The following is a 26662-nucleotide window of genomic DNA, read 5'->3' as shown; positions in this document are numbered from 1 at the left end:
TGATTTGACTTGCATGATTTAAAAACTGACATTTCAACGTTTCTTTAGACGTAAGTGTCATTTTTTTTGTCATTAGTATTTATAAGTTACAGTTCATTTTTTGAGAACTATCAGATTGGACTTCGTTCAGAGGGAGAGGAGAGATCACGCATCATGTTAGTTTTCTTTATTTTACAAAAATCACAACATTGTGATTTTTACTCTGAGTGTACACAAATAAAAGAAGACATTCTATAGTTTCAATTGATATATTACTTATGTCTCTATGACAAGAAATGACAGAGTATTTTAAGTCTGTTTTGCTGCAATGTGAAAAAAATCCTGCAAAACGCGCCGGCGCGTTTTCAGACCTCAGGGAGTTAATTATGCAGAACTTTAAGGCTTAATATAATTTAAACGGATGAGTTATAAAAAAATTCACCCCCCTCAGAGTTGTCATGAAGGGCAAAATTAGCAGTATAGACCAAAACACAATTTGAACCAGAGTGTAAACATGTTTTTTTCTGCTGTAAACTTGGCTGTTTTAACATGATGGTCAATGAGATTCTGCTCCCTTTTGCAGCCTGTCCCTTGCAGCCAGTCGATGAATCGCAGTTTAAGTTACTTCCGTATTGGCTTCAAGAGAAACTGTGGGAGATTGCCGCTTGGTCTCAACTCAACATATTTCGAGGTCACAAAAGTCAATGATATTTGAAAGCTATTAAGCGCATTAAGTGCCCTGTTAAGCGCATGGTCTGAAGCACATGGCGCAGGTGCACTTAGAGCATGTCCTGGATCCACTTTTGCTAGTTTAACGATGGAAAAAATGGTCCAAAAGGGTTGTACCTAGTCTCTTAATGAGTCATGGGTGTGTTTTGGGCATACCGTGCAATAAACCAATCAGAGTCCATTCTCCCATTCCCTTTAAAAGCCAATTGCACTTGCACCATGGCGGATTTGTTATTTACACATTACAAGCGGAAAGATTGAACGCTTCTTCAGAGAGGAATCCTTTTATTTTTAATATTTGGCATGTTTGTGTGCTGCTGCGCGCCCCTTTGTGTGTAATAAGCAGATTGTACGTGTGTTGTGCTCCCGCCTATAGGAGTGTATTACTAATGTGCACTTTAAATAACAAAAAAATACTGCACCATTTACTTTAGACCAAGTTTTTGTTGGTCAGTGACACAGTTGCCTCAAAATAGCAACACGCCAACAATGCACCTGAACACACCTCCTTTTTAAGACCATGGGTGAACAGATGGGCGTGAGTGCATTTTCTATTTAAACAACGTGCCGCTGGAAGTGGCTACATTGAAGATTTGTTTTCATAATTTCCATACTTCCACTTGTTTCAAATGGTGAATTTATTATTATTCTAAAATGTTGAAAATAGTAATAAAGTATGAGTAGCTGTGTCCTATTTTTTTGGTAGTGTTTGTAAAATTTTAAACTGTAAAATATTAAAATCAAAGCCGTTTATATGACTCACAGGCTTGCTGAAGACTGTGTTGGAGACCACTGGTCTATGAAGTCCTTTGCATTATGAAGCTATCAAGTTTTATTATTGAAACAGTTATGTGGAGCTATAAAATGAAATCTCAGAAGAGGCAGACACTGCTCTGTTATGGACCAGTGCAGCTCATTTATTTGTGCAAAAGCGGAAAAAAAAAAGAGTTTTATCTATGTGCCGTCATTCAGATGGTGCTGAGTCACAGTAGAAGACATTGTTCCTTAGATTAATGAATTGGCAGACAACAGTAAAAGCTTTGTCTGGCAGAATGACAGTCTCTCTTTGCTTCGTCATTAGTCTCGAAAAAACACGAGTGAGACCTAAGGCACTATTAATGTTTAACATTTAAATGTGTCAGTGCATTCCTTTAGTGCTGTTTACCGAAAAGTGTATGTTAAAGATTAGAGAGGCTTTCAGTTTTCATTACATCTGTCGTTTTTTTCTGTGTGTTCAATTACACAATATAGAAGTCATTTATTTAAATTCAGAAATTACATCGTGCAGTTCCCCTCAGCCATTTGCAACTCATTACACAGGCTGTATAAGTCCCCATTATATTTATGAGCAAAATTAATCACACAATATAACTATGTGATCTGAAATGCCAAACCTAGGCTCGTTGGAAAAATGTGCCTCTACCTACATTTTTGTAAAACTACCTATACATACAGTTTCGCACAAATTATGATTACAGAGACAGATTATCAAATAAACAATTTGCATACAGTTTCTTGCACAATACTGTGTTATGGCCTCAAAACACTTTTATCATCACAATGCATGATTTGTAAGCGAATACATTTTGATATTTGCATCACATAAACCAGCTTTTCTGATGTAGTAATCGTGCTTGGTGGCTCACCTGGTACAGCAATGCACTTTTGATGTGGAGCGCATGGGTTTGATTCCCATGAAACAGGAGTCATGATAAACTTGCAGAGGTGTAAAGAGTACCTAAAATCCATACTTGAGTAAAAGTACAGATACCTTACAGTCAAAATGACTTCATTACAAGTTACAAGTCACCAATTCCAAGACGACTTGAGTAAAAGTCTTGAGTATCTGATTTTAACAGTACTTAAGTATTTTACTCATGCTGAATGTAGGCTCAAAGATGAACTAGTCCTCAACACCTAAAGACATGCCATTGAAAATAAGAAACAGTTGATTTGTAAGATGAGAAATGTCTACAAACTCTCAGTTGAGCTCAAGTGCACAAAAAGGCCATAAGTATACCAATATCCAATGTCCTCCTATAATAAATCAAATACCCGCAATTCATCTGCTAAAGCGCTCACATTCACAATCACATTCATAACTTTTTTGACAAGTTTGGGTCAGTAAAGACAAAACGGCCAAGATGTCTCAAGTGCCTATAATGCCCTTAGATGGCGATATCACTTCTTTATAGCAGAAATAAACTGCTGCAGAAAAAGTTAGGTGCCATGCAAAATGTAATGTAATGTACTCATCACAAATCTAGTGGAGTAAAAAGTACATTTAATGTAGTCAAGTAGAGAGTGAAAGTTGCCAATATCTTTGATACTCAGTACAACTACAAAGTAGCCAAAAAGATACTCAAGTGCAGTAACTAATTACATTTACTCAAATACTTTACACCACTGAAGACATATATATGCAAACTAAAATGACGGTTGATTCAGTATATGCATCTTACTTTTGCTTTTGTTAACACTATTGGTATTCACATTCATTTGTTTTTGGATAAAACTGAACGCACTTTAAGCAACGTAATATCGTTTTGCAGAAGTGTCCCAACAGGCACGTATTTCCAATGAGCTGGGTTGAAGATGACAGCTATTTTTTCACTGGTTAGCTTTAGCATTTACCATTGTGGGTAAATTGTTAGGCCTTTCGGATTTCAGAACTGCTGCGTTGGAAAACGTTGCTCAGCTGATGAATTCAAGCTCTGCTATAGTCATTAGTGAATGAATGTGTAAAATGCACATATGATCTACTTTAACATACTTTGGAAAGGCACAGGTGTGATTTCATTGGTCTGCAGCTGCTTTCGGACTGGAATAAGGGCCTGTAACCAAATCTCTACAGATGGGAGGAAAATGTTAATTGGTGCCAGCAAAGAAAAATAACGTATAGCTGTAAGTGGACTGGAGTAAAAACGGAGGGAGGTGTAGGGAATAAAAATGTTCCACTATGTCAGTAGGTCTATGTAGAGCAGGCCACGCAGAGAGGGGGAAGGACCATTTGTTGAATGGATTATAATCAGCGACCAATGGTGCTTCACTGCAAAATCACATTTAGGTTTAGTTTATCACTATCCAGTCAATCCCTGATCGATTCATTCAAGTCCTGCCCTACTTTTTCTTCTATCCTGTTTTACGCAGAAATTTTACACTGCAGAACCAAAATGAGTTGTTGTTTCATGTTGATGTTAAGCTTTTCTTTATTGTTGTCCAGATGGAGCTTCTGGATAAATTCCCCGTGGAAGGTGGACAGAAGGATCCAAAACGCAGAATCATTCCCTTTTTACCAGGTAAACATCATTCCAGAACGCTCCTTTGCATACAGACAAGTCATAGATTACAGCAATACACAGATCTACTGTATATCTTATGCTGCTTCTTGGAATCCCTTTGCTGCCATTTCTTGCTTTCATATAGGAAATGCTGTTAAATTGTAATTTCCTTTTTAAGTAAACTTAAGTAAAGTTCAAGTATATTTTCCAAAATCAAAATTCTTGTAAGCGTACTATTTCAATACTTCTTTGGACTAAATTGACTCTTTTTTTGTTTTTTTTTCAGGTTATAAAAGTTTTACAGTAGTAGTTTTTAAGTACACAGCTAGTTTTACTTTATCATTGCAACTACACTGTGAACTATACTACAAGACCTTATAGGTGTACTGTTGGTTAACTAGCTATATACTTTGTTCACTTTTTATTTCATTAACTAACAGTTCTAACAGTTTAATAGTTATTATACTGAAAGTATACTTAACTGAACTTAACTTATACTTACAATTTACTCACAATGTGGAAGAATCGTCAATAAAACCAGCCAAATATCAAAACAATCATTTCTGTGTTGGTTAATAACACTGTACATATATATATATATATATATATATATATATATATATATATATATATATATATATATATATATATATATATGTATATATAAATAAAAGTTCAGGTTCAGTCACCCATGTACTATTTGGCCTTGGTATACTTCATTTTTCTGCATTTCATTAAGTCTTGCACAAACTTGGTCCTGATAGGCCACTGTCCTGCAGAGTTCAGCTCTAGCCCTAATCAAACACACCTGAACAAGCTGATCATTGTCTTCAGGACAAGGCCACTGGAAGGCAAGCCTGCAACCTTAGCCAAAAAAAGCATAACGCCTGCTAATGCTGGGGAAGGAGACAAGAGGGCATTTTTTAAACTGCTTTTGTGAGGAAATAGCTTATCATTTAATGAATCAAGAGCCCATCGGCTAATCTTCAACATGTTTGCTCTTAAAGGATTAGTTCACTTTCAAATGAAAATTACCCTCAAGCCATCCTAGGTGTATATGACTTTTAATGGCAGTGAGCGGGATCAACGAGTATGAGCTGAAGAAAGTGTCTCCATCCACATCCATCCATTATAAACATACTCCACACGGCTCCGTAAAATAAAGGCACAATTTTTTTTTTACACAAATGCATTGCTTTGCTTCAGAAGGCCTTTATTAACCCCCTGGAGCCATGTGGAATATGTTTATGATGGATGGATGTGGATGGATGCACTTTCTTAAGCTCATACTCATGAACCCTGTTCACTGCCATTATATAGCTTGGATGCATCAGGATATCAGTGTTCATCAGAAAGAAGAAAGTCATATACACCTAGGATGGCTTGAGTGTGAGTAAGGCTTGGGGTAAGTTTCATTTGAAAGTGAACTAATCCTTTAAACATTAGTTTTGGATTGATCTATTTTTAGTTAACACCGAAAAAAAAAAAAATGCAGTTTTATTAGAGACATCACGGACAATTGTACGTCAGATATGATTCAGTTTATGGCACTTCTCATTAATTTCTATAGTATCTGCAAACAGTGATTGACTGTCACACATGTGATCCAAGTTAGTCATTACGCTTTTTCCAATGGTAGAGCCACAGACCCACATATCTCCCAATAATAAGACCATCTCTGTTCAGGATTACTATAAAGCTCCAGGCAGGTGAGTTTTATCAGCTAAACTCTGCAAGACAGTGTTTGCCCATGCATGGTATAAGCAAATTATACTTAAGTATATCTCTAATAAGCACATAGGGCAAATATGGGCAAATTAAAATAATAGAAGATTTGTCTCGTTTAAAATTAACACTAAAAACTGAGCTGAAAAAGTAACTTCAGTAAGAAATGTACTCTTGCTATGGTTATATAATTATTCAGTGATATCTTCCAAACATTTTTTAATTTTGACACAATTTTTTTCTCTATATTGATAGGTCTACTAGTAAATACACTAAGTTTTGTCATGGTAGCATGTGTGTTGCAACTAGCCCTGCGTTAGGTTGTGCCTCGCTCACCCCCACAGTACTAGCTCAACACCATTTACAGCCAGTTCAGAATGTTACAGTTAATTTGTTTAGAATGAACATCTGGCTGTAATTAAGGTAGGTTTGTTTGCTTGTGGATCAGACTGTCTACAAGCACCTGAATGTTGGCTTACATACCAGCGCTTTACAACCATTTAACAAGTGTCTGGGCTTTACTGACACAGCACTTTGTCAACAATCTACACAGAAAGTCTTGTAATTAGCTGAGCATAATGTACACACACTCAACATCCATTAGTGAGCTTTGTAAACACACTCATGTCAAAGCATGTGATTGCAGTCCACCTTTTGTCATTACCATCACATAATATCAACAATACTCACCACCACACATTGCACCAAAATGCTTGTGAATGTTGTTCAGATATTTATTCCAGAATGTGATGTTTTAAGATTTCAAGTCAAAAAGTACCCCTAAGAGTATTTTCACCGTTATATTAATTCCTCCGTAAAAATGTTATTTTACTCATCCTTTTAGCTGTAGGAGGGCATGAAAAAAAGAGGATGAACTTTTTTTGTTAATAGTGTGGATAACTTTTTGTATCATTGCACATTTCCATTGTAAAAACATCAGGTTTATTATTGCCTAAGTGTCCTTGTCAAAGAGTTTTAACCCCCCCCAATTTAAAAACAATTTAAGGCCGGTTCAAACTGACACAAATTTTTTACATGTGATTTGTCTGTTCAGACCAATGCATTAAAACGGCAGATAGGCTGAATAAAAATGCAAACTTTCTGTGATAAAGTGATGTTTATAGAACAGCAGAAATACCTCAGTTACTCCGGTACACAAATCATTGTTCAACTTTCAGTTGGCCAGTTTTCTTTGCATTGCAATGGAAAAGAGATTAGAACATATCTCTGTAAAACGTCTCAGGTTACGCATGTAACCATGGTTCCCTGAGAAGGGGAATGAGACACTTCGTCCAAAGACAGTTTGGGGAATGCCTCCGGCATGAGACAAACTCGGCATGCCGAGGGAATAACTGCCTAAATGGCCTATGACAACTGCCTATGACAAGCATAAAGAAAAGCTCAAGAGACTTAGAAGCCAGAGACCAATCCCTCACTCAGGTCTAAACATGGAACTGTCAGTGACTATTCACTAAGGCCACAACCTATGCTTGAAGAAAAAGCCCGGCATTTAATTCTTCCTTACCGGGGCGGGCGTCCTTGAAGTTCTTCCTCCCGTCATCATAGGAGGATCTGTTTCAACCCCTCAGGGGAGCTGAAAGCTCAATCCTGCCTGACTCACAATCATCATCTCTTGGCCAAATACTAAGAGGCCAGAGACGGGTCCTATGGAGAGTGGAGGCCTCAGCAGAACAACTCTCAAGAGGAGACCAAACTCACTCACCTTTAGAGACAGCTTATCAAAGCGGCTCACAGAGAGCCGACACACTTGATGTCACCGTCTTGCTGCAGCTCAAGAGAGCGGAGGCCTAAACAAAAACTTCTCTGTCAAAGAGAGAAGGCCTACCATGTTCAACCTAGTTGACAGCCCACAAAGCCAACACTCTTGATGTCGCTATCTAGCTGCAGCTCAGGTGAGCGGAGGCCTCAACAGACTTTTCTCTAGAGAGAGAAGAGGCCAGTCACATTCACCTAGCATACAGCTAATCACAGCAGCCCACAAACCAAACTCACCCTAAAGGACAGTTTACCAAGGAGGCCCACAGAGAGCCAGCCCGCTTGGAATCAATGCCTAAATCAGGGATGGGCAAACTCTGTCCTGGAGGGTCACTGTCCTGTAGAGTTTAGCTCCAACCCTGATAACACTCACCTGTCTGTAGCTTTCTAGTAATCCTGAAGACATTGATTAACTGTATCAGTTGTGATTGTTTAGGATTGGAGTGAAATTATGCAGGACAATGACCCTCCAGGACTGAGTTTGCCCATCCTTGGCCTAAATAGAGTTCAGAAGAGCAAAGGCCTCAGCAGAATGACTCTCTAGAATTAGAGGAGGCCAAGCTTGCTCAGAATCAAAGACGGCTTTTCACAGCTTATCTCTTTATAGCGAAAGGAGGCCAAGAATGCTGAGTCTTTAATGCAGCTATCAAGGTGGCTGGAAGAGCCAGCATATTTGGTGTCACTAGGAGCCGGGAAGGATGGAGGAGGAAGGGAAATGTTATTCCGCGGGGAGCATTTCTATTGCCTGCACACTTGGCTTCAATAACCTCCCTCAAATCTCTCTGTGGCTGGTCACGGCAGCTGTCTGCTTGGTGATCTGTGGTGCAGCACAGCTCAATCACCGCTTCAGGGGAAAGACCTTTGCCATCATCCAGGTCTTTAAGCATGTCGGCTTGGTAGGACTGCAACACCGCCATCGCGTGCAAAGCCCCACCGGCCTGACCCACAGCTGCAGATGCTCTGCCATTCAGCTTTGATGTTATTCTTAACAGCTTTGATGGCAGGTTTGGAGTCTTTGGACGTGTCTTTGGACGCAGTGCGAGTTCCCATTCGATTGGGAAAAACTGTCACGTTGACGACATGCAAATGTTTATGTCGGTCTGAACAGACGCATTAACAGCCATTCATTCAAATTCAAATTGTATCATTCTGAATATTCGTCTTTGTGTAAACTGACCTTTAGCCAGCGTAAATTCCATTTCAAAAACCATTTCTTCAGTTCAGATATAAAAAAAGAATGCTAATACATACAAGCTAAGCTATGGCTCTGGTAAAGAGACCCTCCCCTTGAAATCTGATCAAAAGTGATTACAGAAGACACATGCAAATATCAGGTGTAAATGGTCTGTCTTGCCTTGATATTTTGGATCATTGAATCAGTTGAGGTGGCTGGTGATTTGTTATAAATTGACTAATCTGAGGCCATTACGAGAGGGTGTGGACCCTACCCAGCTCCACTCAGCACATGAGGTCTGGGGCACTATCTCAAAACATTTACACAAACGCACCACATCACAAACCAAGGTGTTTTCACCCTCATTCTTCTGAATGTGCCATTGCTAAAAGATCTATGACCTAGGGCCTTATGTGGGATAGACTAGTTGTTTTCCCACATGTCTCACTTTAATTTTTTTTATTACAATCAGCAAAAATGGACCACAGTATATGGTTTTAGTTCAGCAGGATATGAGTCATAAAACTTAAGAGTCTCATTTGTGTTCATTTCTTGGTATTGTTTTATGGGCCACAATCTTTGTTTGGGCAAGTTTCATGCTTGTGGTCTTCCAACATCTGATAAAATGGTCATAAAGCATGGAGGGACATTCCCAAAAGTTTCCCAAAAGTGCCTTTCAAACCCTGTAAAGATGCTGGTGAATTGAGGGTGTGTTTATAATGATCATCTTCATTTCCCTACAGGAAAGATTCTCTTCAGGAGAAGCCACATCAGAGACGTGGCCATGAAACGCCTGAAACCCATAAATGAGTACTGTAGGGTAAGTTAGACAACAAACAACACAACAAACCATCTCACCTGTGATTAGCATTGTTTTTACACAATAAAATTAACACTATCAGCTGTTTACATTTACAATTTATTTTTAATGTACATCCCAGTCCATGATGCAGAAGTCACCCCAAATAAACATTCGGTCATCCTTTACTCACCCTCATGTCATCCCAAATCAGTATGACTATTATTCTTCTGTGGAACACAAAATGAAAGCTGTTCTTTTCTTTTCTGGTGACCAAAGGACACAAAAGCACTATAATAGTAGTCTGCTATCTCATTCAGGTGCAATATATTCAAATATGGCACGTCAAAAGTTGACGCATCAGATTTAACTCCAGTGACAGCAAATGCCATAAGTTCTCACGTTTCATACCTAAACTTTGAATACATGGAAGTGCAGACTATATCTGAGAGCTACTCTGCTCTGACTGGGAAGATTTTCAGTAAATAATGACTGAAAAAAATAAAATAAAAATGTTCCTATATAAATTGTCTTTGATGTCCATTGTATGTCAATGTCCAGGATTTTTTAATGAACAGGAAGTTAGAAAGAATAGCATTTATTTGAAATAGAAACATTTTGTAACATTATAAATCTTTTTACTGTCATTTCTGATAAATGTAATGCATTAGCTGAATAAAAGATAGTGTACGTCTTGCCATTCAACAAACTGGCCTTTTATAAGATTTTTATAGAGATTTTAACCAGAAGTAGGTTGACTCCAGAGAGATCAAATATTAATTCTACAACTTCAGATCAGCTTTTATACAGTGGTCTGCTGTGTGACTTGAATTTCCTTATCATGAAAGACTGTTCCATCTTAAGTAACTGTTGGGCTTTTGGTAGAAGGGTTAAGAGGGGGAAAAAAAACTAGGAATCCACATTTGGCAGCGTAATGTCTGCTTTAGGGCAGGGGTTTGGAGCTGCGCTGAGTTAGCCTTCGTCAGCACATCATGGCTTTTTGTTGACTTTTTAAAGGGCTGTTTCCAACGGAAACTGTATTTTAAAATGTTGCTTTAAGTGTTTTGTTTTTTTTTAAGTTGCCTGTGTGAGCGGTCATGATCTGTGACTCGTTGAAGGAGGATTTCACCTCTTGACTGTTTTTCACCTCTTTTCCTCTCACTTGACTGTTGGGTTTTACTGTAACTGTCATCTTCAGCTGGTGAATCAGTGCTGTTGTGGTTGGCTATAAGAAATGATGCCTAAACTGGATGTGCATAAATGAAGAAAAACAGATCATTGCAGTCTGATTTACGAATGACTTATGAGACAGTTCTTTTACACAGTCAATTTTGAACCCTGAATAACTGATTCCAGTGGTTGAAAAAACTTTTGTTGTCCTGTATCTTCTGCAGTATTGCTTTCAACATTTTTTCTGTCTTCCTAATCATGAAAATATGTAAATTCATGTCTTTTAAATTGAATTAAATTTTTTCTAATTAAAACTTATTTTTTTAAATAAGTAGATACTGTATTTGAATAAGAAATGTATGTCCGTTAAAAAGTATGTTCTATATAAGATGCATAATTATGTGTAGTATGAACAAAATCCTGATGTACATTTACATGACAACAATGTAGTAAAAACGGAAAAGTACAGTACGTTCACGAACAGATGACAACGTTGTCAAAACGATCCCCGTTCACGTGGATCCACGTAAACGACTACAAACGCTGTATTCTGCTGCCAGGCCAGGCGATGTCATTTTGGAAAGAAACACTATGCGCCTATAGACTGAACGCATAATACGCATGTGCATGATGTCACCGTTTTCGCAAATTTGCATTTTCGTAGTTAACATTGAGATGATAAAATGTGCATTTTTGAAACCCGTTTCCAAATGTCTAGTTTTCAGGCCCCCAAAACGCCATTGTTGTTTAAATGAATGGCCAAAATGCTTAAATTTTCTGTTTTTAGTTGAAAACAGTGTCACGTATTCACTAGTTAGTGTCCTTGGTTACTGATTATGTTACGCACCTGTTTCAGTTTGTGTTGATTATCCTCTATTGTGTTTAAGCCTTCAGTTGTTTGTTCAGTGTTAATTGTCTGTGTTTTTACGTGGATAGCTAATTCCTTTGATCTCCTGGGGCCAGTTGTTCAAAAGTAATCTGATCGGATTTCGGCCATTGGATTGGATCAAATCTTGAAAATGGGTTGCTCAAAAGGAAAAAGGGATTCTGAAATCAGATTAGATCACGGAATCCAATCCTAGTTTTAATCTGGATCAAACCTTCAGTTTGTGTTGTTCAAAACTTGTCAGTAGGATTTGGATAACTTTGATCCAAAAAAACAGGATTATCCTGATCCCAACAGGGGGTAGGATTTCAAGGTGGATTCCAGGAGGAAAATGTAGTAAAACTTTAAAACTGGTCAAAAAATACAACATTTATATCATGTAATATACATACACATTTTTTTATTTTGCTCTTGATTAGTTTAACTGTTAAATAAATTAGAAGTAGACATTAACCTACATATTTAGCCTTTCAGGAACCTACTGTAAAGTAAAAAAGATTTTGGTGCCATAAAACAATCCCCAAACAGCTGTAAATATCCAACAAAAATATTATATTTAATTCAAAACCCATATTCTCTCTATCATCATGTCCCTTTAGGGGCTCCATAGAGCACTGGAAATCTAGATTTGGTAATCTGGAAAAGTGTGTATCTGGATCATGGTGATCCAATCCAATTTTTCTTTGAAAAACCAGCACAAAAGTAAGATGGATTACCTGATCCTGGATAGCAAAACATGGGATTTCCAAATCCAGATCATTCTGATCCAGGTTAAACTTTTGAACAACTGGCCCCTGAGTGTTTCCTTTTTGGATTTTGAATAAATTAAAGACTATGTTATTGATTTTCTTTCGTCGTGCGCTTATTGTTGCAACAACCATTTCTGACGCACTGACACAAAATACTCATAAATATATAAGAGGAACACTATGACGGACACTTCCGATCAGGCATTACAAAGAACTAACCCTTGAGGTCCAAAGAGGATTGGGATTGAATCTTTCATGATACTGAAGCCATTTATTTTCACTGAGAGTTGATAATTGAAGCTGATGTGAGTGGCGGGTCTTTTGTGATATCATTAAGTGCAGACAGCTGAGCTCAAGGCCTGATTCAGCTGGATATGGCAGTCGAGTGGGAAAACCCACCATTAGCAACCAACAGCACAGAGACTCTCCGGCAAATTAATAACTGTCAGTGTGAATGACCCTTCAGCTGACCTACTCACATTTTTGTATGCTGGAACATGATCTATATTAATTGGAGTGAAAGGTCAGAAATGCTGTTAAGATATTTGTTTTGTGGGTAAGTGGAAACCCATGGTACTCGAGAGGTCATTTTATTGGATAATAAGGTGTTTTACAGGAAATTTAAATGCTGAGTTAAAAACCAACCCAAGTTGGGTTGAAAATGGACAAACCCAGCGATTGGGTTGTGTTAAAACAACCCAATGTCCATTTTAAGCAAGCAATACAGTAATTTTTAAACAATAGTTGAGTTAAATAACCCAAACATTTAACCCAACCGCTGGGTTTGTCCATTTTCAACCCAACTTGGGTTGTTTTTCACCCAGCATTTTTTTATAGCAATTGCTTCAGAATATGGTTTTTGGTCATCTGAATTTTATTAATTTTATTTCATTTTATTATTATTTTTTTTTCATCCGACTGCTAAAAGTTGAACATGAAAAAATGCTTTATTTTTTTATTTATTTAGCTTTGCTTGAATAATAACCATTTAACCCTGTAAACCCTTTAAATACTTGTTTTAATTGAACAGTCCCTTATGGAACTGTTTAGAGAAAATATACATAAAGTGCTTTTGTTTTGTTTTTTGAGTGTCAGTGTATTCAACATCAGGCTTTTTTGGCTCATTTACTATGATATAAAAGAATATAGAGAATAAAGAGATCATGCACAAGGATGAAAAACATATGGCCAAAAAGTAAGATGAAATTCTTATAGCTTGTAATGTAAATCAAAGAGATCTGTGTATCAGTATTGCTGTTTTTCAGCAAAGTTTTCATCATGTTGATAATTTAGAGATCTTAAAAATTTGCGTATAGGGTTAAGCTTCCAAGATACAACTGGACAGCACTTGCAGTAATAGGCATTATTTAAATAGTTAGGCAGTTTACAGTATATACTGCAGTATTTAGTGAGCAATAACCTGTTCCTTTATGAACATAGCCCATGCCCTTATGTGGGCATATACATGAACATTCTTCTCTTTCTCTCTGTCTCTCACCCGCTCTCTCTTCCACTCACATAAAACAATCAAGATAATGCACCCACAGTAAAGAGCACCCAATAAAGTCCATTTACTATAATTGGCCTCCATATACCCAGTGTCTTCAGGGAATGCTAATATGTGGGGAGGTCAGATACTGTACCCTGGGGAGACATCAATCTGTGGACATCAGTGATATCCATGGAAACGGACATGAATAAGATCCATTTCCATCCATTCGTCATGCAAACCCAAAGCTAAGAGTTAGATCTTACATCAGCCTCAAACAGCCTCCAATGGTCTCTTCTCTTAATAAAATAAGCATGTTTTTGCCATAAAAACGCCTTGTTCATTAAGAAAATTGAGCATTGGGCAAACAGGCAAATTGCAAGAGTAATTGGCGAGACGAAACCAACAGTGAAAAATTGGCCCAGACTCTGCAATGCTAAATGTAAAAGCCAGTTTAGAAAAGGGCACCTTGAGCAGATGTGTCCAGGTTTGAATTTTAAAATTCCTGTCAGGTCAGACATAATTCAGCATGTGGACAGAAGGGACCTCCTTCTGCAATGCCCATCTGAAGGACACTGAAGCAGCACTCAGCTTTATTAAATAAAAGCTCCTCTGCCAAAATATATAACAGCAAAATGCATCTTGTGTCAGCCAGAAGGCACTGCATTTGATGTTGGACTAGATTTGAAGCCTACTTAAGTTTTTTTTTTAAGCACAAAGCTCATTTGGGTCATTGAGATTTCAGATGATAAAGCAGACACCTCTAAACAGCTTGCCATCAAGACCTAGTGCAAAACACACCCCATCTGCCCTCATGTCATGACCCTGATATGAAAGCATCAAACTGAGATTTAGAGGATGATGTCAGTGATTTTACATGTTCTGAATCACTGCAGCTCACCAAGACACTGCAAAAAAATACAAAATAAACATACAAATAAACACAAATGAAAATGAAAGCTGCAAGAAGCGATGAAAGGGCTCTCGCACCCGGGGCCACCGTCACCTGGTGGCCTTAGGAAAACAGTGAATAGTGGGCAACATCCATTAAGCGGTTAAATATAGGAGAAATATCATTTGGCAAAGAAAAGAAATATGGCAAAGTCATCAGCAGGTGGCGCATTGACAATAACTGAATATTGCCATATAGATGTGTTCAGGGCAGGACTATTATCAAACGTGTGAAGTTTGGGTCAGATTGGACAAGTTTCAACAGCTTCCTGTTTCTTGGCATTAATCGCATACATTAGCACTAGTGTTACATGATTTAACGTTTTCTAACATGTTTGGTACATTGTGGCATATTTAAATGTGTTTCTGGGAGTTTATCACAATGTAAAACGTCATTTTCTGTTGCCCACAGGTGGCGCTATGACTAACTGCATAATTGCCATGTAGATGTCTTCAGGTCAGGACTCTAATAAAACGTGAAGTTTGGGAGAGAGCGGACATTGTATGCCCGAGTTATAACAACTTCCTGTTTCATGACAAAACATTGAACTTTGTCAGGCCGCCACGGACACGCCCTTCAACGAAAACTCAAGATCTTCGCAATTTAATGTCGCAAAGCCATTTAGATTAGACTGACCAAATATGATGTTGATCTCATTAAATCTCCAGGAGGAGTTTAAGTACGACGTCTGGAAATGGCAAAAACTGCAACAATTTTGCAGAGAAAACTCAAAATATCTCACTTCCTGTTGGTTTTCAGATTTTTGCACCCACTTTGTTGTAGGTTTTGGGCTGTTACATGTGTCTACCAAATTTCATACCTGTACGTGAAACGTAGCGTGAGGGGCACTTCGTTGAAATTTTGTAGGTGGCGCTATTGAGCCATTTTGCCACACCTAATTCTAAAACCCATATCAGGCGTAAATTTTCACCACTTCTGATGCATGTGCAAAGTTTCATGAGTTTCCGAGCATGTTTAGGCCCTCAAAAATGCGGAGAAGAAGAATAAGAAATTGAGCAATTCCAGTAGGGTCCTCACACCATCTGTGCTCGGGCCCTAATGAATGACTTCCAGTTGCACTGACGGGGTTTGACTTTATCATGCTATGTTATAAAGAATCCCATGCACATGGAAAAAGTATGTTCTTTAGATGATTGTTGAAGAAATTAGTCATTCTAAACAACCTTAACAATAACAAGTATTCGTGGATATTGTCCTCTCAGGCTCTGATCCAGCTGCCAGTGTATATTTCCCAATGCGAGGAGGTTCGCGTGTTCTTCGAGACACGTCCTGAAGACCTGAACCCACCTAAAGAGTAAGATACACACACACACATTCAATCACAATGACAGATAGCTTAATGAGGCTTGATTCATATTGAGCAGTTAAATCAATAAATCAGTCAAAAAATAAATCACCACTAGTGAGGATCATTAGTATGTGGAGGAGTATGAGCATTCTCGCTGTAGAAAGCATTTATTGGGGAAAAGAATCTTGTCATCTCGTTCACTAGCAGAGATTTTCAAAAATGAGATGCCAAGGACCCCCAAGTATGATCTTCCCTTTGCAAGGGACCCCTTCATAAATATATAAAGGTAGATATATATCTTACACATATAAACACCAATATATACTGTATTATAAACAGAGGTGTAAAGAGTACCTGAAAACCATACTTGAGTAAAAGTACTGATACTTTACAGTGAAAATGACTCCATTACAAGTTACAAGTAACCAATTCCTATTCGACTTGAGTAAAAGTATCTGATTTTAACAGTACTGAAGTATTTTACTCATGCTGAATGTAGGATCAGAGATGGACTAGTCCTGAGAGACATGCCAGTGGAAATAAGAAACAATTGATTTATAATATGAGAAGATCAAAATAAAACTGAACACCTCAATATTGCAATAAATCAAGGCGACACAACAACCTTTTAAACGTCCAAACTCTCAAGTCTCAGTTGAGCTCAAGTGCACAGAAAAACCATAAGTAAACCAATGCCCTTCAAAACGGTCTTGTCAATATAGTGGATAAATAAAACAATGTTAAGTAAAATTAAATAGTCAAAGTCTATTGTACGTGCTGGTTTGTAAACAAATAAATCAAACACCTGCGATCAGAAACTACCTGCTAATGCGCTCACATTCACGTAAAGTATCCTTGTTAACAAGTTTGGGTGAGTAAAGGCAAAATGCACAAGATACAGTACCTTCAATGACCTTAGATGGCGATATCGCTTCTTTATATCAGAAAGAAACTGCTGCAGAAAAAGTTAGGTGTCATGAAAAATGTAATCTGTAATTGCATTACTCATCACAAATGTAGTGGAGTAAAAAGTACATTTACTTGTTCAAAAATGTAGTCAAGTAGAGAGTAAAATTTGCCAATATCTTTGATACTCAGTACAACTACAAAGTAGCTAAAAAAAGATACTTAAGTACAGTAACTCATTTACTCAAATACTTTACACCTCTGATTATAAATAAATTGGCATCTTGTTAAAGCCAAAGCAAATTATTACAATAATATCTGGAAAATTTTTACTTTTTATAAGTTGTTCACACATGACGTCATTGCTGTGGCGCGAAATACAGCTGGAGGGCAGGAAGTGATTTTTCTATATAGGAATCGCTATCACAAACTCAAAATTCCTGTTTTGCATCTTTTATAGTTGCTCAAATTGATCAAACCGAGAAACCACAAGGAGCTTTAATAGTTTACATAACTTTTACCGTTTTTTTTGTTTTTGTTTTTTTTTTTTACTTTAAAAGTTGTCGCCTTTTAATAGTGTTTTGCGAATATGGATACCTGCTTACCTTTATTGTTTTTGACTTGGTTAAATATTCACATTCTTCATGGTAACATTTGCAGGGAAGAGAAGCTATTTTGCATGATCATTTGGTGTTTTCACAAATGTTGTTGTCTTTGTAAATATTCACTTTCCCATATGACCACGGAGGAGAATCAGAGGGTCACATTCAGCGGACAGACACCGACACACTGTAAAATTAGTAAAATGTCAAAATGAAAACAGAAAATATAAAAATAAAGTCTAATTCAAAACTTTAACAAAAACAGATTATCAATGATACATTGATTCTAATTTGCAGTAAGAAAAATATATTTAAAATTACTAAGAATATGAATACTTAACTTGAATGTCTTTATTTACAGGGAACCCAGTGGAAAAAAGAAATCAGGTAAGGAATTTTTTTTTTTTTTTTTTTTTCTTCTGAGAAAGTGCCATGAGTAAGTTGTATTTTTGGAGTTTGACTGAGGTTAGTGTGCCCTCTGGTGACCACACACTTCATAAATCCCTCAAGTATAAGTATACAGTATGTGCAGCTTGCACCCTTAACTGTGGATGCTTTCATTCCTTTTTTACCTGAACATTTCCACCTTCCCCCTCATTCCTGCTCTCATTCATGTTCCCTCATCAGGCATTGTGGATCGAGCGGCTTCTTTCCTAAAGAGAGGTAGTAACAGACACTTGCTTAGCCATGCTCTTTGTGTTTGACCCTCGAAGTGCGGCCCTCCCGCAGAAGGGTGTTCCTTAGGTGGGCAAGGGTAAAGCTTTGTGCTCAGTTCCTGTGTGATGTGCATGGCAGTGTGGTGGCGGTTTACTGGAGGACCATTTAGCAGATCCCTTGTTCAGGATAGTTTTACAACTAGTGTGAAATGGTACTGGTAATAGTTCTAGTGTTCACTACAGTAGTGGTGGTTTTAGCAGTAACACAGCTAACACGTTGTTGGTTTTTTTCACAAGGTAAAAGAAAGCAGCGCCAACACCAAATAGATAGAAATACATTCAAAAACACAAGTTTTGAGCTAGAATAATAGATTTGTACTGCAGTATTCTTAAAATTAAATGCGGGATAATTGATAACATAACTTTAGTATTTTATATTTTAGTGCATGAGAGATGGTTCTTATAAATCAGTTGTGCTCTCTTTAACCTTGTGATTAAAAAGTTCATCAGGTCTTAATTATTTCATTGCGGCTTTTTTGTTGAATTCAATAGAAATAACACTTTTTTCTGTGAATGATTTCAAAATCAGAAGAGGAATATCATATATAGTAGGGATATTTGGTCATCATTTACTCTCATTTATTTTGTTACTTCCAAAGCTATGTGTGTTGCTTTCTTTCTTCAATAAAGGAGAGATTTTGAAGAGTGGTCATGCATATATTTCTATGCATTGAAATCATACAGGAGCTAGTAGCTGCATAGTCTCCAAAAAACATCAAAAGTTGTCCATACGACAAGTATATATATCACAGCTTTGTGTGAGGAATTTTAAACATAATTCACCGAGTTCATTCACATTTGGTATCACTGACGTCAGACGTGGCATACACCAAGTTTGAAAATCCTCAAATGAGATTTCAGAGCTGCAGAGGAAGGTTATCAGGAAATAACAGCTTAAATGGCGGTCTATATCACAAAGCCGTTTTATGAATTCTGAAGACTTGGAATATAGAACATGAGTGGCGATTATTGTCGTCCCTTTTTGAGCTTGACAGCCCTGTTTTGCTTTCATTGTATGGAAAGCATCAGCAAGAATATCCTGCTAAACATCTCCTTTTTGTTCACAGAAGAAATAAAGTCTCATGGCTTTGGAATGACACGAGAGAGAGAGAGAGAAAATCAAAACAGTTTTCGTTTTTGAATAAACTATTGTCTTGTTGCAAACATATTCATATAATTTAAGTAGTCAAGCAGTTTTAGCATATACACAAATGTACATACATATATATACATTCAGGAATAAATTACATTTTAAGATTTATTAAAATAGTACATTTATTATAAATTGTAATAATATTTCACAATATTGCTGATTTTACTGTATTTTTCATCAAATAAATGCAGCTTTGGTGAACTCTAGGGTTATAACTTTTTGATTATTTTTCAAATAAAAATTTTCCTGTATCATAAATCGATGTATTTTTGCTTAAAATCAATGAAAAATGCCATAAGTTTTAAAAAACGTTCCCCCCAGATATAAAAAATTGGAATAACCATATAACAAACATTACTGCTTATAAGTCAGTAGCACATCCTAGAACTGTTTAGAACTTTCGGGAACTTTCTAGGACTGTTGAGAATTTGAAAATTAAATTTATTCATACATAATTTTGTGACCTCTTTGGAAATTTCCATTATTCACTCCTTTCTTCCTTTTGATTTCTGCTCCAAGAAAATGGTACCGTCCAATAATTTGCATTCGGAATGGCATTCTGCAGTTTTATTCAAGTGAAGATTCTTCTAAAGACACACTTCCTCTTCTTCTATTGATGAAATCTCACTAGATTATTGGTCCAGATAGCCTTGTTCTTCTGTAAGGTAGTATCTTGTGCAACGTTATATATTGCTACCGACACAAATATCAAGAAATATCAAGTTGAGTTGTTTGCTCATAAATCTCCCTCTCTCTCTATCTCTCTCTTCTATATATATATGTATACCAAGATTTTGATTGTTATAGAAAAACAGTTCTAGAAAATTCCAGAAAGTTCTAAACAGTCCTAGAAAGTTCTAAACAGTTCTATTAAGTTTTAGGAAGAGCTACTTACTTAAAGTAGAAACATTTGTTATATGGTTATTCCTATTGTTTTATCTGAGGTGACCTTTTTCCCATTGTTTTTAAGCAAAAGTCCATCGATTTATGATACAGGAAATCTTTTATTTGAAAAATGGTCAAAAAGTTATAACCCTGGTGAACACAAGATACTTCTTTCTTACTGACCATACCATTTTTAGTTTCAACCAAAACTGAGATCACTGAAATAGTTAAGATGGACAGACATGGTTTTGAATGTCTCTCATGAAATCATTCACAGAAATGGGCAAATCAGTTCAGCTGGAACACAATCAGTCTGTGCTTCAATGATTTGGTATAAATCACCAAACTAATATCATGCGCTGCAATAGTGTTAGTTATACAATGGATAATATTGTTCTAGGCTCAGGTAAATGTGCTTTTTTTCTTCATCTAGAAAGCCTTCAAAATGATCCATTTGATAATTATTCAACTCTGGTCCGTATTTGCTGCAGCAGTGTTGCTGATTTGGTGTGGGTTTGTTTCCTTGCAAAACTCCCAGCACTAAAAACTCTGGCTTTCCTGCTTTGATCTTTTCCAATCACGTTTGCTTCCTTCTTCTCTTGTCGTGGTGGTGGAACGCTAGGAGAGTTGTCGATACCTGTCCACTCTGTCCCTCCAGGAGGAGACTCGTCCTCAGCTGACCCGCTGCTGCTGGACCAATACGTGGCCGTCACCGACTATGAGAAACAGGAGAGCTCTGAAATCAGCCTGTATGTGGGGCAAGTGGTGGAGGTCATTGAGAAAAATGAGTCCGGTAGGATCCTTGTCAATCGCCATTAATTCATTCAGACTGTATTAAGAAAAACCTGTGCTGTTAAATGAAGCTCAGCCTTCATGATGCTCCAAACCTGTATGATTTTCTTTCTTCTGTGGGTTTGAGTGTAGTCTTTCCTGAAAAAGTATTTAATATTTCCTTTCCCAGGCTGGTGGTTTGTTAGCTCCGAGGATGCTCAAGGTTGGGTACCAGCCACATGTCTGGAAGCTCAGGATGACCCTGATGATTTCTCATTTCCAGCAGAAGAAGGTGAGTCCTGTTTGTCATCAAATGTTCCACATCAATCTCACCTGAATAAAATGTCAACAACAATAAAAAAAAAGTGCTACCTTTTGTTTACTCAGATTTGGGATCTCATAAAGGTGAAGTGTGTAATTTTTTTGAAATGTTTAATGCAGAGGCTATAAGAGTAAAAGTGTGGTCATTTCAATAGAAACACACAGTCTCGAGTTTCACTTGAGGGTGAAAGATTTCCCCATGTAAGTTTTACATTTTGTTTATTTGCTGCATTGACCCACAGAAAGCTGCTTTGTTTGAAAGTGATTTCTGTGAGCTGTGCTTCAAACATTGCTATGCTATTGACAATAGACAAAAGACCTTTTTTGCCCATGAAAATTTCACCTTAATGGGTTAGTTCATCCAAAAATGAAAATTTTGTCATGATGTACTCACCCTCACGTCTTTCCAAACCCGTAAGACTTTTGTTCATCTTCAGAACACAAATGAAGATCTGAACCTTTTTACTTCTTGCTGAAGCTCAAACGTGCTGCGTAACACGAGAATTAACCTCATTGGTTCTTGCTGAAGCTCAAACGTGCTGCATAACACGAGAATGAACCTCATTGGTTCTTGCTGAAGCTCAAACGTGCTGCGTAACACGAGAATGAACCTCACTGGTTCTTGCTGAAGCTCAAACGTGCTGCGTAACACGAGAATGAACCTCATTGGTTCTTGCTGAAGCTCAAACGTGCTGCGTAACACGAGAATGAACCTCATTGGTTCTTGTGAAGCTCAAACGTGCTGTGTAACATGAGAATGAGCCTCACTGGTTCTTGAGAAGCTCAAAGTGCCGCGTAACACGAGAATGAACCTCATTGTTTCTTGCTGAAGGTCAAATGTGCTGCGAAACACACGAGAATGAACCTCATTGGTTCTTGCAGAAGCTCAAAGTGCTGCGTAACACGAGAATGAACCTCATTGGTTCTTGCAGAAGCTCAAAGTGCCGCGTAACACGAGAATGAACCTCATTGTTTCTTGCTGAAGGTCAAATGTGCTGCGAAACACACGAGAATGAACCTCATTGGTTCTTGCAGAAGCTCAAAGTGCTGCGTAACACGAGAATGAACCTCAGTGGTTCTTGCAGAAGCTCAAAGTGCCGCGTAACACGAGAATGAACCTCATTGTTTCTTGCTGAAGGTCAAATGTGCTGCGAAACACACGAGAATGAACCTCATTGGTTCTTGCAGAAGCTCAAACGTGCTGCGTAACACGAGAATGAACCTCATTGTTTCTTGCTGAAGCTCAAACGTGCTGCGTAACACGAGAACGAACCTCATTGTTTCTTGCTGAAGCTCAAACGTGCTGCATAACACACGAGAATGAACCTCATTGGTTCTTTTTGAAGCTCAAACGTGCTGCATAACACACGAGAATGAACCTCATTGGTTCTTTTTGAAGCTCAAACGTGCTGCGTAACACGAGAATGAACCTCATTGTTTCTTGCTGAAGCTCAAACGTGCTGCATAACACACGAGAATGAACCTCACTGGTTCTTGCTGAAGCTCAAACGTGCTGCGAAACACACGAGAATGAACCTCATTGGTTCTTACTGAAGCTCAAACGTGCTGCGTAACACGAGAATGAACCTCACTGGTTCTTGAGAAGCTCAAAGTGCCGCGTAACACGAGAATGAACCTCATTGGTTCTTGCAGAAGCTCAAATGTAATGCATAACATGAGAATGAACCTCATTGGTTCTTGCGGAAGCTCAAACATGCTGCGTAACACGAGAATGAACCTCATTAGTTCTTGCAGAAGCTCAAATGTGATGCATAACATGAGAATGAACCTCATTGGTTCTTGCGGAAGCTCAAATGTGCTGCGTAACACGAGAATGAACCTCACTGGTTCTTGAGAAGCTCAAAGTGCCGCGTAACACGAGAATGAACCTCATTGGTTCTTGAGAAGCTCAAAGTGCCGCGTAACACGAGAATGAACCTCATTGGTTCTTGCAGAAGCTCAAATGTGATGCATGACATGGGAATGAACCTCATTGGTTCTTGCAGAAGCTCAAAGTGCCGCGTAACACGAGAATGAACCTCATTGGTTCTTGCAGAAGCTCAAAGTGCCGCGTAACACACAAGAATGAACCTCATTGTTTCTTGCTGAAGGTCAAATGTGCTGCGAAACACACGAGAATGAACCTCATTGGTTCTTGCAGAAGCTCAAACGTGCTGCGTAACACGAGAATGAACCTCACTGGTTCTTGCTGAAGCTCAAACGTGCTGCGTAACACGAGAATGAACCTCATTGTTTCTTGCTGAAGCTCAAACGTGCTGCATAACACACGAGAATGAACCTCACTGGTTCTTTTTGAAGCTCAAACGTGCTGCGTAACACGAGAATGAACCTCACTGGTTCTTGAGAAGCTCAAACGTGCTGCGAAACACGAGAATGAACCTCATTGTTTCTTGCTGAAGCTCAAACGTGCTGCGTAACATGAGAACGAACCTCATTGTTTCTTGCTGAAGCTCAAACGTGCTGCGTAACACGAGAATGAACCTCATTGGTTCTTTTTGAAGCTCAAACGTGCTGCGTAACACGAGAATGAACCTCATTGTTTCTTGCTGAAGCTCAAACGTGCTGCGTAACACGAGAATGAACCTCACTGGTTCTTGCTGAAGCTCAAACGTGCTGCGAAACACACGAGAATGAACCTCATTGGTTCTTGCTGAAGCTCAAACGTGCTGCGTAACACGAGAATGAACCTCACTGGTTCTTGAGAAGCTCAAAGTGCCGCGTAACACGAGAATGAACCTCATTGGTTCTTGAAGAAGCTCAAATGTGATGCATAACATGAGAATGAACCTCATTGGTTCTTGCGGAAGCTCAAATGTGATGCATAACATGAGAATGAACCTCATTGGTTCTTGCGGAAGCTCAAATGTGCTGCGTAACACGAGAATGAACCTCACTGGTTCTTGAGAAGCTCAAAGTGCCGCGTAACACGAGAATGAACCTCATTGGTTCTTGAGAAGCTCAAAGTGCCGCGTAACACGAGAATGAACCTCATTGGTTCTTGAGAAGCTCAAAGTGCCGCGTAACACGAGAATGAACCTCATTGGTTCTTGCAGAAGCTCAAAGTGCCGCGTAACATGAGAATGAACCTCATTGGTTCTTGCGGAAGCTCAAACGTGCTGCGTAACACGAGAATGAACCTCATTGGTTCTTGCTGAAGCTCAAACGTGCTGCGTAACACGAGAATGAACCTCACTGGTTCTTGAGAAGCTCAAAGTGCCGCGTAACACGAGAATGAACCTCATTGGTTCTTGCAGAAGCTCAAATGTGATGCATAACATGAGAATGAACCTCATTGGTTCTTGCGGAAGCTCAAACGTGCTGCGTAACACGAGAATGAACCTCATTGGTTCTTGAGAAGCTCAAACGTGCTGCGAAACACACGAGAATGAACCTCATTGGTTCTTGCGGAAGCTCAAACGTGCTGCGTAACACGAGAATAAACCTCATTGGTTCTTGCGGAAGCTCAAACGTGCTGCGAAACATGAGAATGAACCTCATTGGTTCTTGCGGAAGCTCAAACGTGCTGCGAAACACGAGAATGAACCTCACTGGTTCTTGAGAAGCTCAAAGTGCCGCGTAACACGAGAACGAACCTCATTGTTTCTTGCTGAAGGTCAAATGTGCTGCGAAACACACGAGAATGAACCTCATTGGTTCTTGCCGAAGCTCAAACGTGCTGCGTAACACAAGAATGAACCTCACTGGTTCTTGCTGAAGCTCAAACGTGCTGCGTAACACGAGAATGAACCTCACTGGTTCTTGAGAAGCTCAAACGTGCTGCGAAACACACGAGAATGAACCTCATTGGTTCTTTTTGAAGCTCAAACGTGCTGCGTAACACGAGAATGAACCTCATTGTTTCTTGCAGAAGCTCAAACATGCTGCGTAACACGAGAATGAACCTCATTGTTTCTTGCTGAAGCTCAAACGTGCTGCATAACACACGAGAATGAACCTCACTGGTTCTTGAGAAGCTCAAACGTGCTGCGAAACACACGAGAATGAACCTAATTGGTTCTTGCTGAAGCTCAAACGTGCTGTGTAACACGAGAATGAAACTCACTGGTTCTTGAGAAGCTCAAAGTGCCGCGTAACACGAGAATGAACCTCATTGGTTCTTGCAGAAGCTCAAATGTGATGCATAACATGAGAATGAACCTCATTGGTTCTTGCGGAAGCTCAAACGTGCTCCGTAACACGAGAATGAACCTCATTGGTTCTTGCTGAAGCTCAAACGTGCTGCGTAACACGAGAACGAACCTCATTGTTTCTTGCTGAAGGTCAAATGTGCTGCGAAACACACGAGAATGAACCTCATTGGTTCTTGCCGAAGCTCAAACGTGCTGCGTAACACGAGAATGAACCTCACTGGTTCTTGAGAAGCTCAAAGTGCCGCGTAACACGAGAATGAACCTCATTGGTTCTTGAGAAGCTCAAAGTGCCGCGTAACACGAGAATGAACCTCATTGGTTCTTGAGAAGCTCAAAGTGCCGCGTAACACGAGAACGAACCTCATTGTTTCTTGCTGAAGGTCAAATGTGCTGCGAAACACACGAGAATGAACCTCACTGGTTCTTGCTGAAGCTCAAACGTGCTGCGTAACACGAGAATGAACCTCACTGGTTCTTGAGAAGCTCAAACATGCTGCGAAACACACGAGAATGAACCTCATTGGTTCTTTTTGAAGCTCAAACGTGCTGCGTAACACGAGAATGAACCTCATTGTTTCTTGCAGAAGCTCAAACGTGCTGCGTAACACGAGAATGAACCTCATTGTTTCTTGCTGAAGCTCAAACGTGCTGCATAACACACGAAAATGAACCTCACTGGTTCTTGAGAAGCTCAAACGTGCTGCGAAACACACGAGAATGAACCTCATTGGTTCTTGCTGAAGCTCAAACGTGCTGCGTAACACGAGAATGAACCTCACTGGTTCTTGAGAAGCTCAAAGTGCCGCGTAACACGAGAATGAACCTCATTGGTTCTTGCAGAAGCTCAAATGTGATGCATAACATGAGAATGAACCTCATTGGTTCTTGCGGAAGCTCAAACGTGCTGCGTAACACGAGAATGAACCTCATTAGTTCTTGCAGAAGCTCAAATGTGATGCATAACATGAGAATGAACCTCATTGGTTCTTGCGGAAGCTCAAATGTGCTGCGTAACACGAGAATAAACCTCACTGGTTCTTGAGAAGCTCAAAGTGCCGCGTAACACGAGAATGAACCTCATTGGTTCTTGAGAAGCTCAAAGTGCCGCGTAACACGAG

General features: G+C 38.8%; 1 protein-coding gene across 2 annotated transcripts in view; it reads left to right on the top strand.

Moving 5' to 3' along the window:
* sh3pxd2b (SH3 and PX domains 2B) overlaps positions 1 to 26662 on the top strand; it is a 58335-nt gene that overhangs the window by 20487 nt on the left and 11186 nt on the right. Inside the window, exons 3-9 of one of the 2 annotated variants that reach the window (XM_048165286.1) lie at positions 3932 to 4007; positions 9408 to 9484; positions 15933 to 16024; positions 17888 to 17913; positions 18154 to 18189; positions 20939 to 21073; positions 21242 to 21343. In XM_048165286.1, coding sequence (XP_048021243.1) covers positions 3932 to 4007; positions 9408 to 9484; positions 15933 to 16024; positions 17888 to 17913; positions 18154 to 18189; positions 20939 to 21073; positions 21242 to 21343 — 544 coding nt within the window. The remainder of the gene's footprint in view (positions 1 to 3931; positions 4008 to 9407; positions 9485 to 15932; positions 16025 to 17887; positions 17914 to 18153; positions 18190 to 20938; positions 21074 to 21241; positions 21344 to 26662) is intronic. The other variant, XM_048165287.1, reaches the window with a different exon arrangement.

The sequence above is a fragment of the Megalobrama amblycephala genome, linkage group LG18 (genome assembly GCF_018812025.1).
Source record: "Megalobrama amblycephala isolate DHTTF-2021 linkage group LG18, ASM1881202v1, whole genome shotgun sequence".
Lineage (NCBI taxonomy): Eukaryota > Metazoa > Chordata > Actinopteri > Cypriniformes > Xenocyprididae > Megalobrama > Megalobrama amblycephala.
The sequence above is the reverse complement of the archived record's forward strand: the minus strand, read 5'-3'. Positions and strand labels throughout refer to the sequence as shown.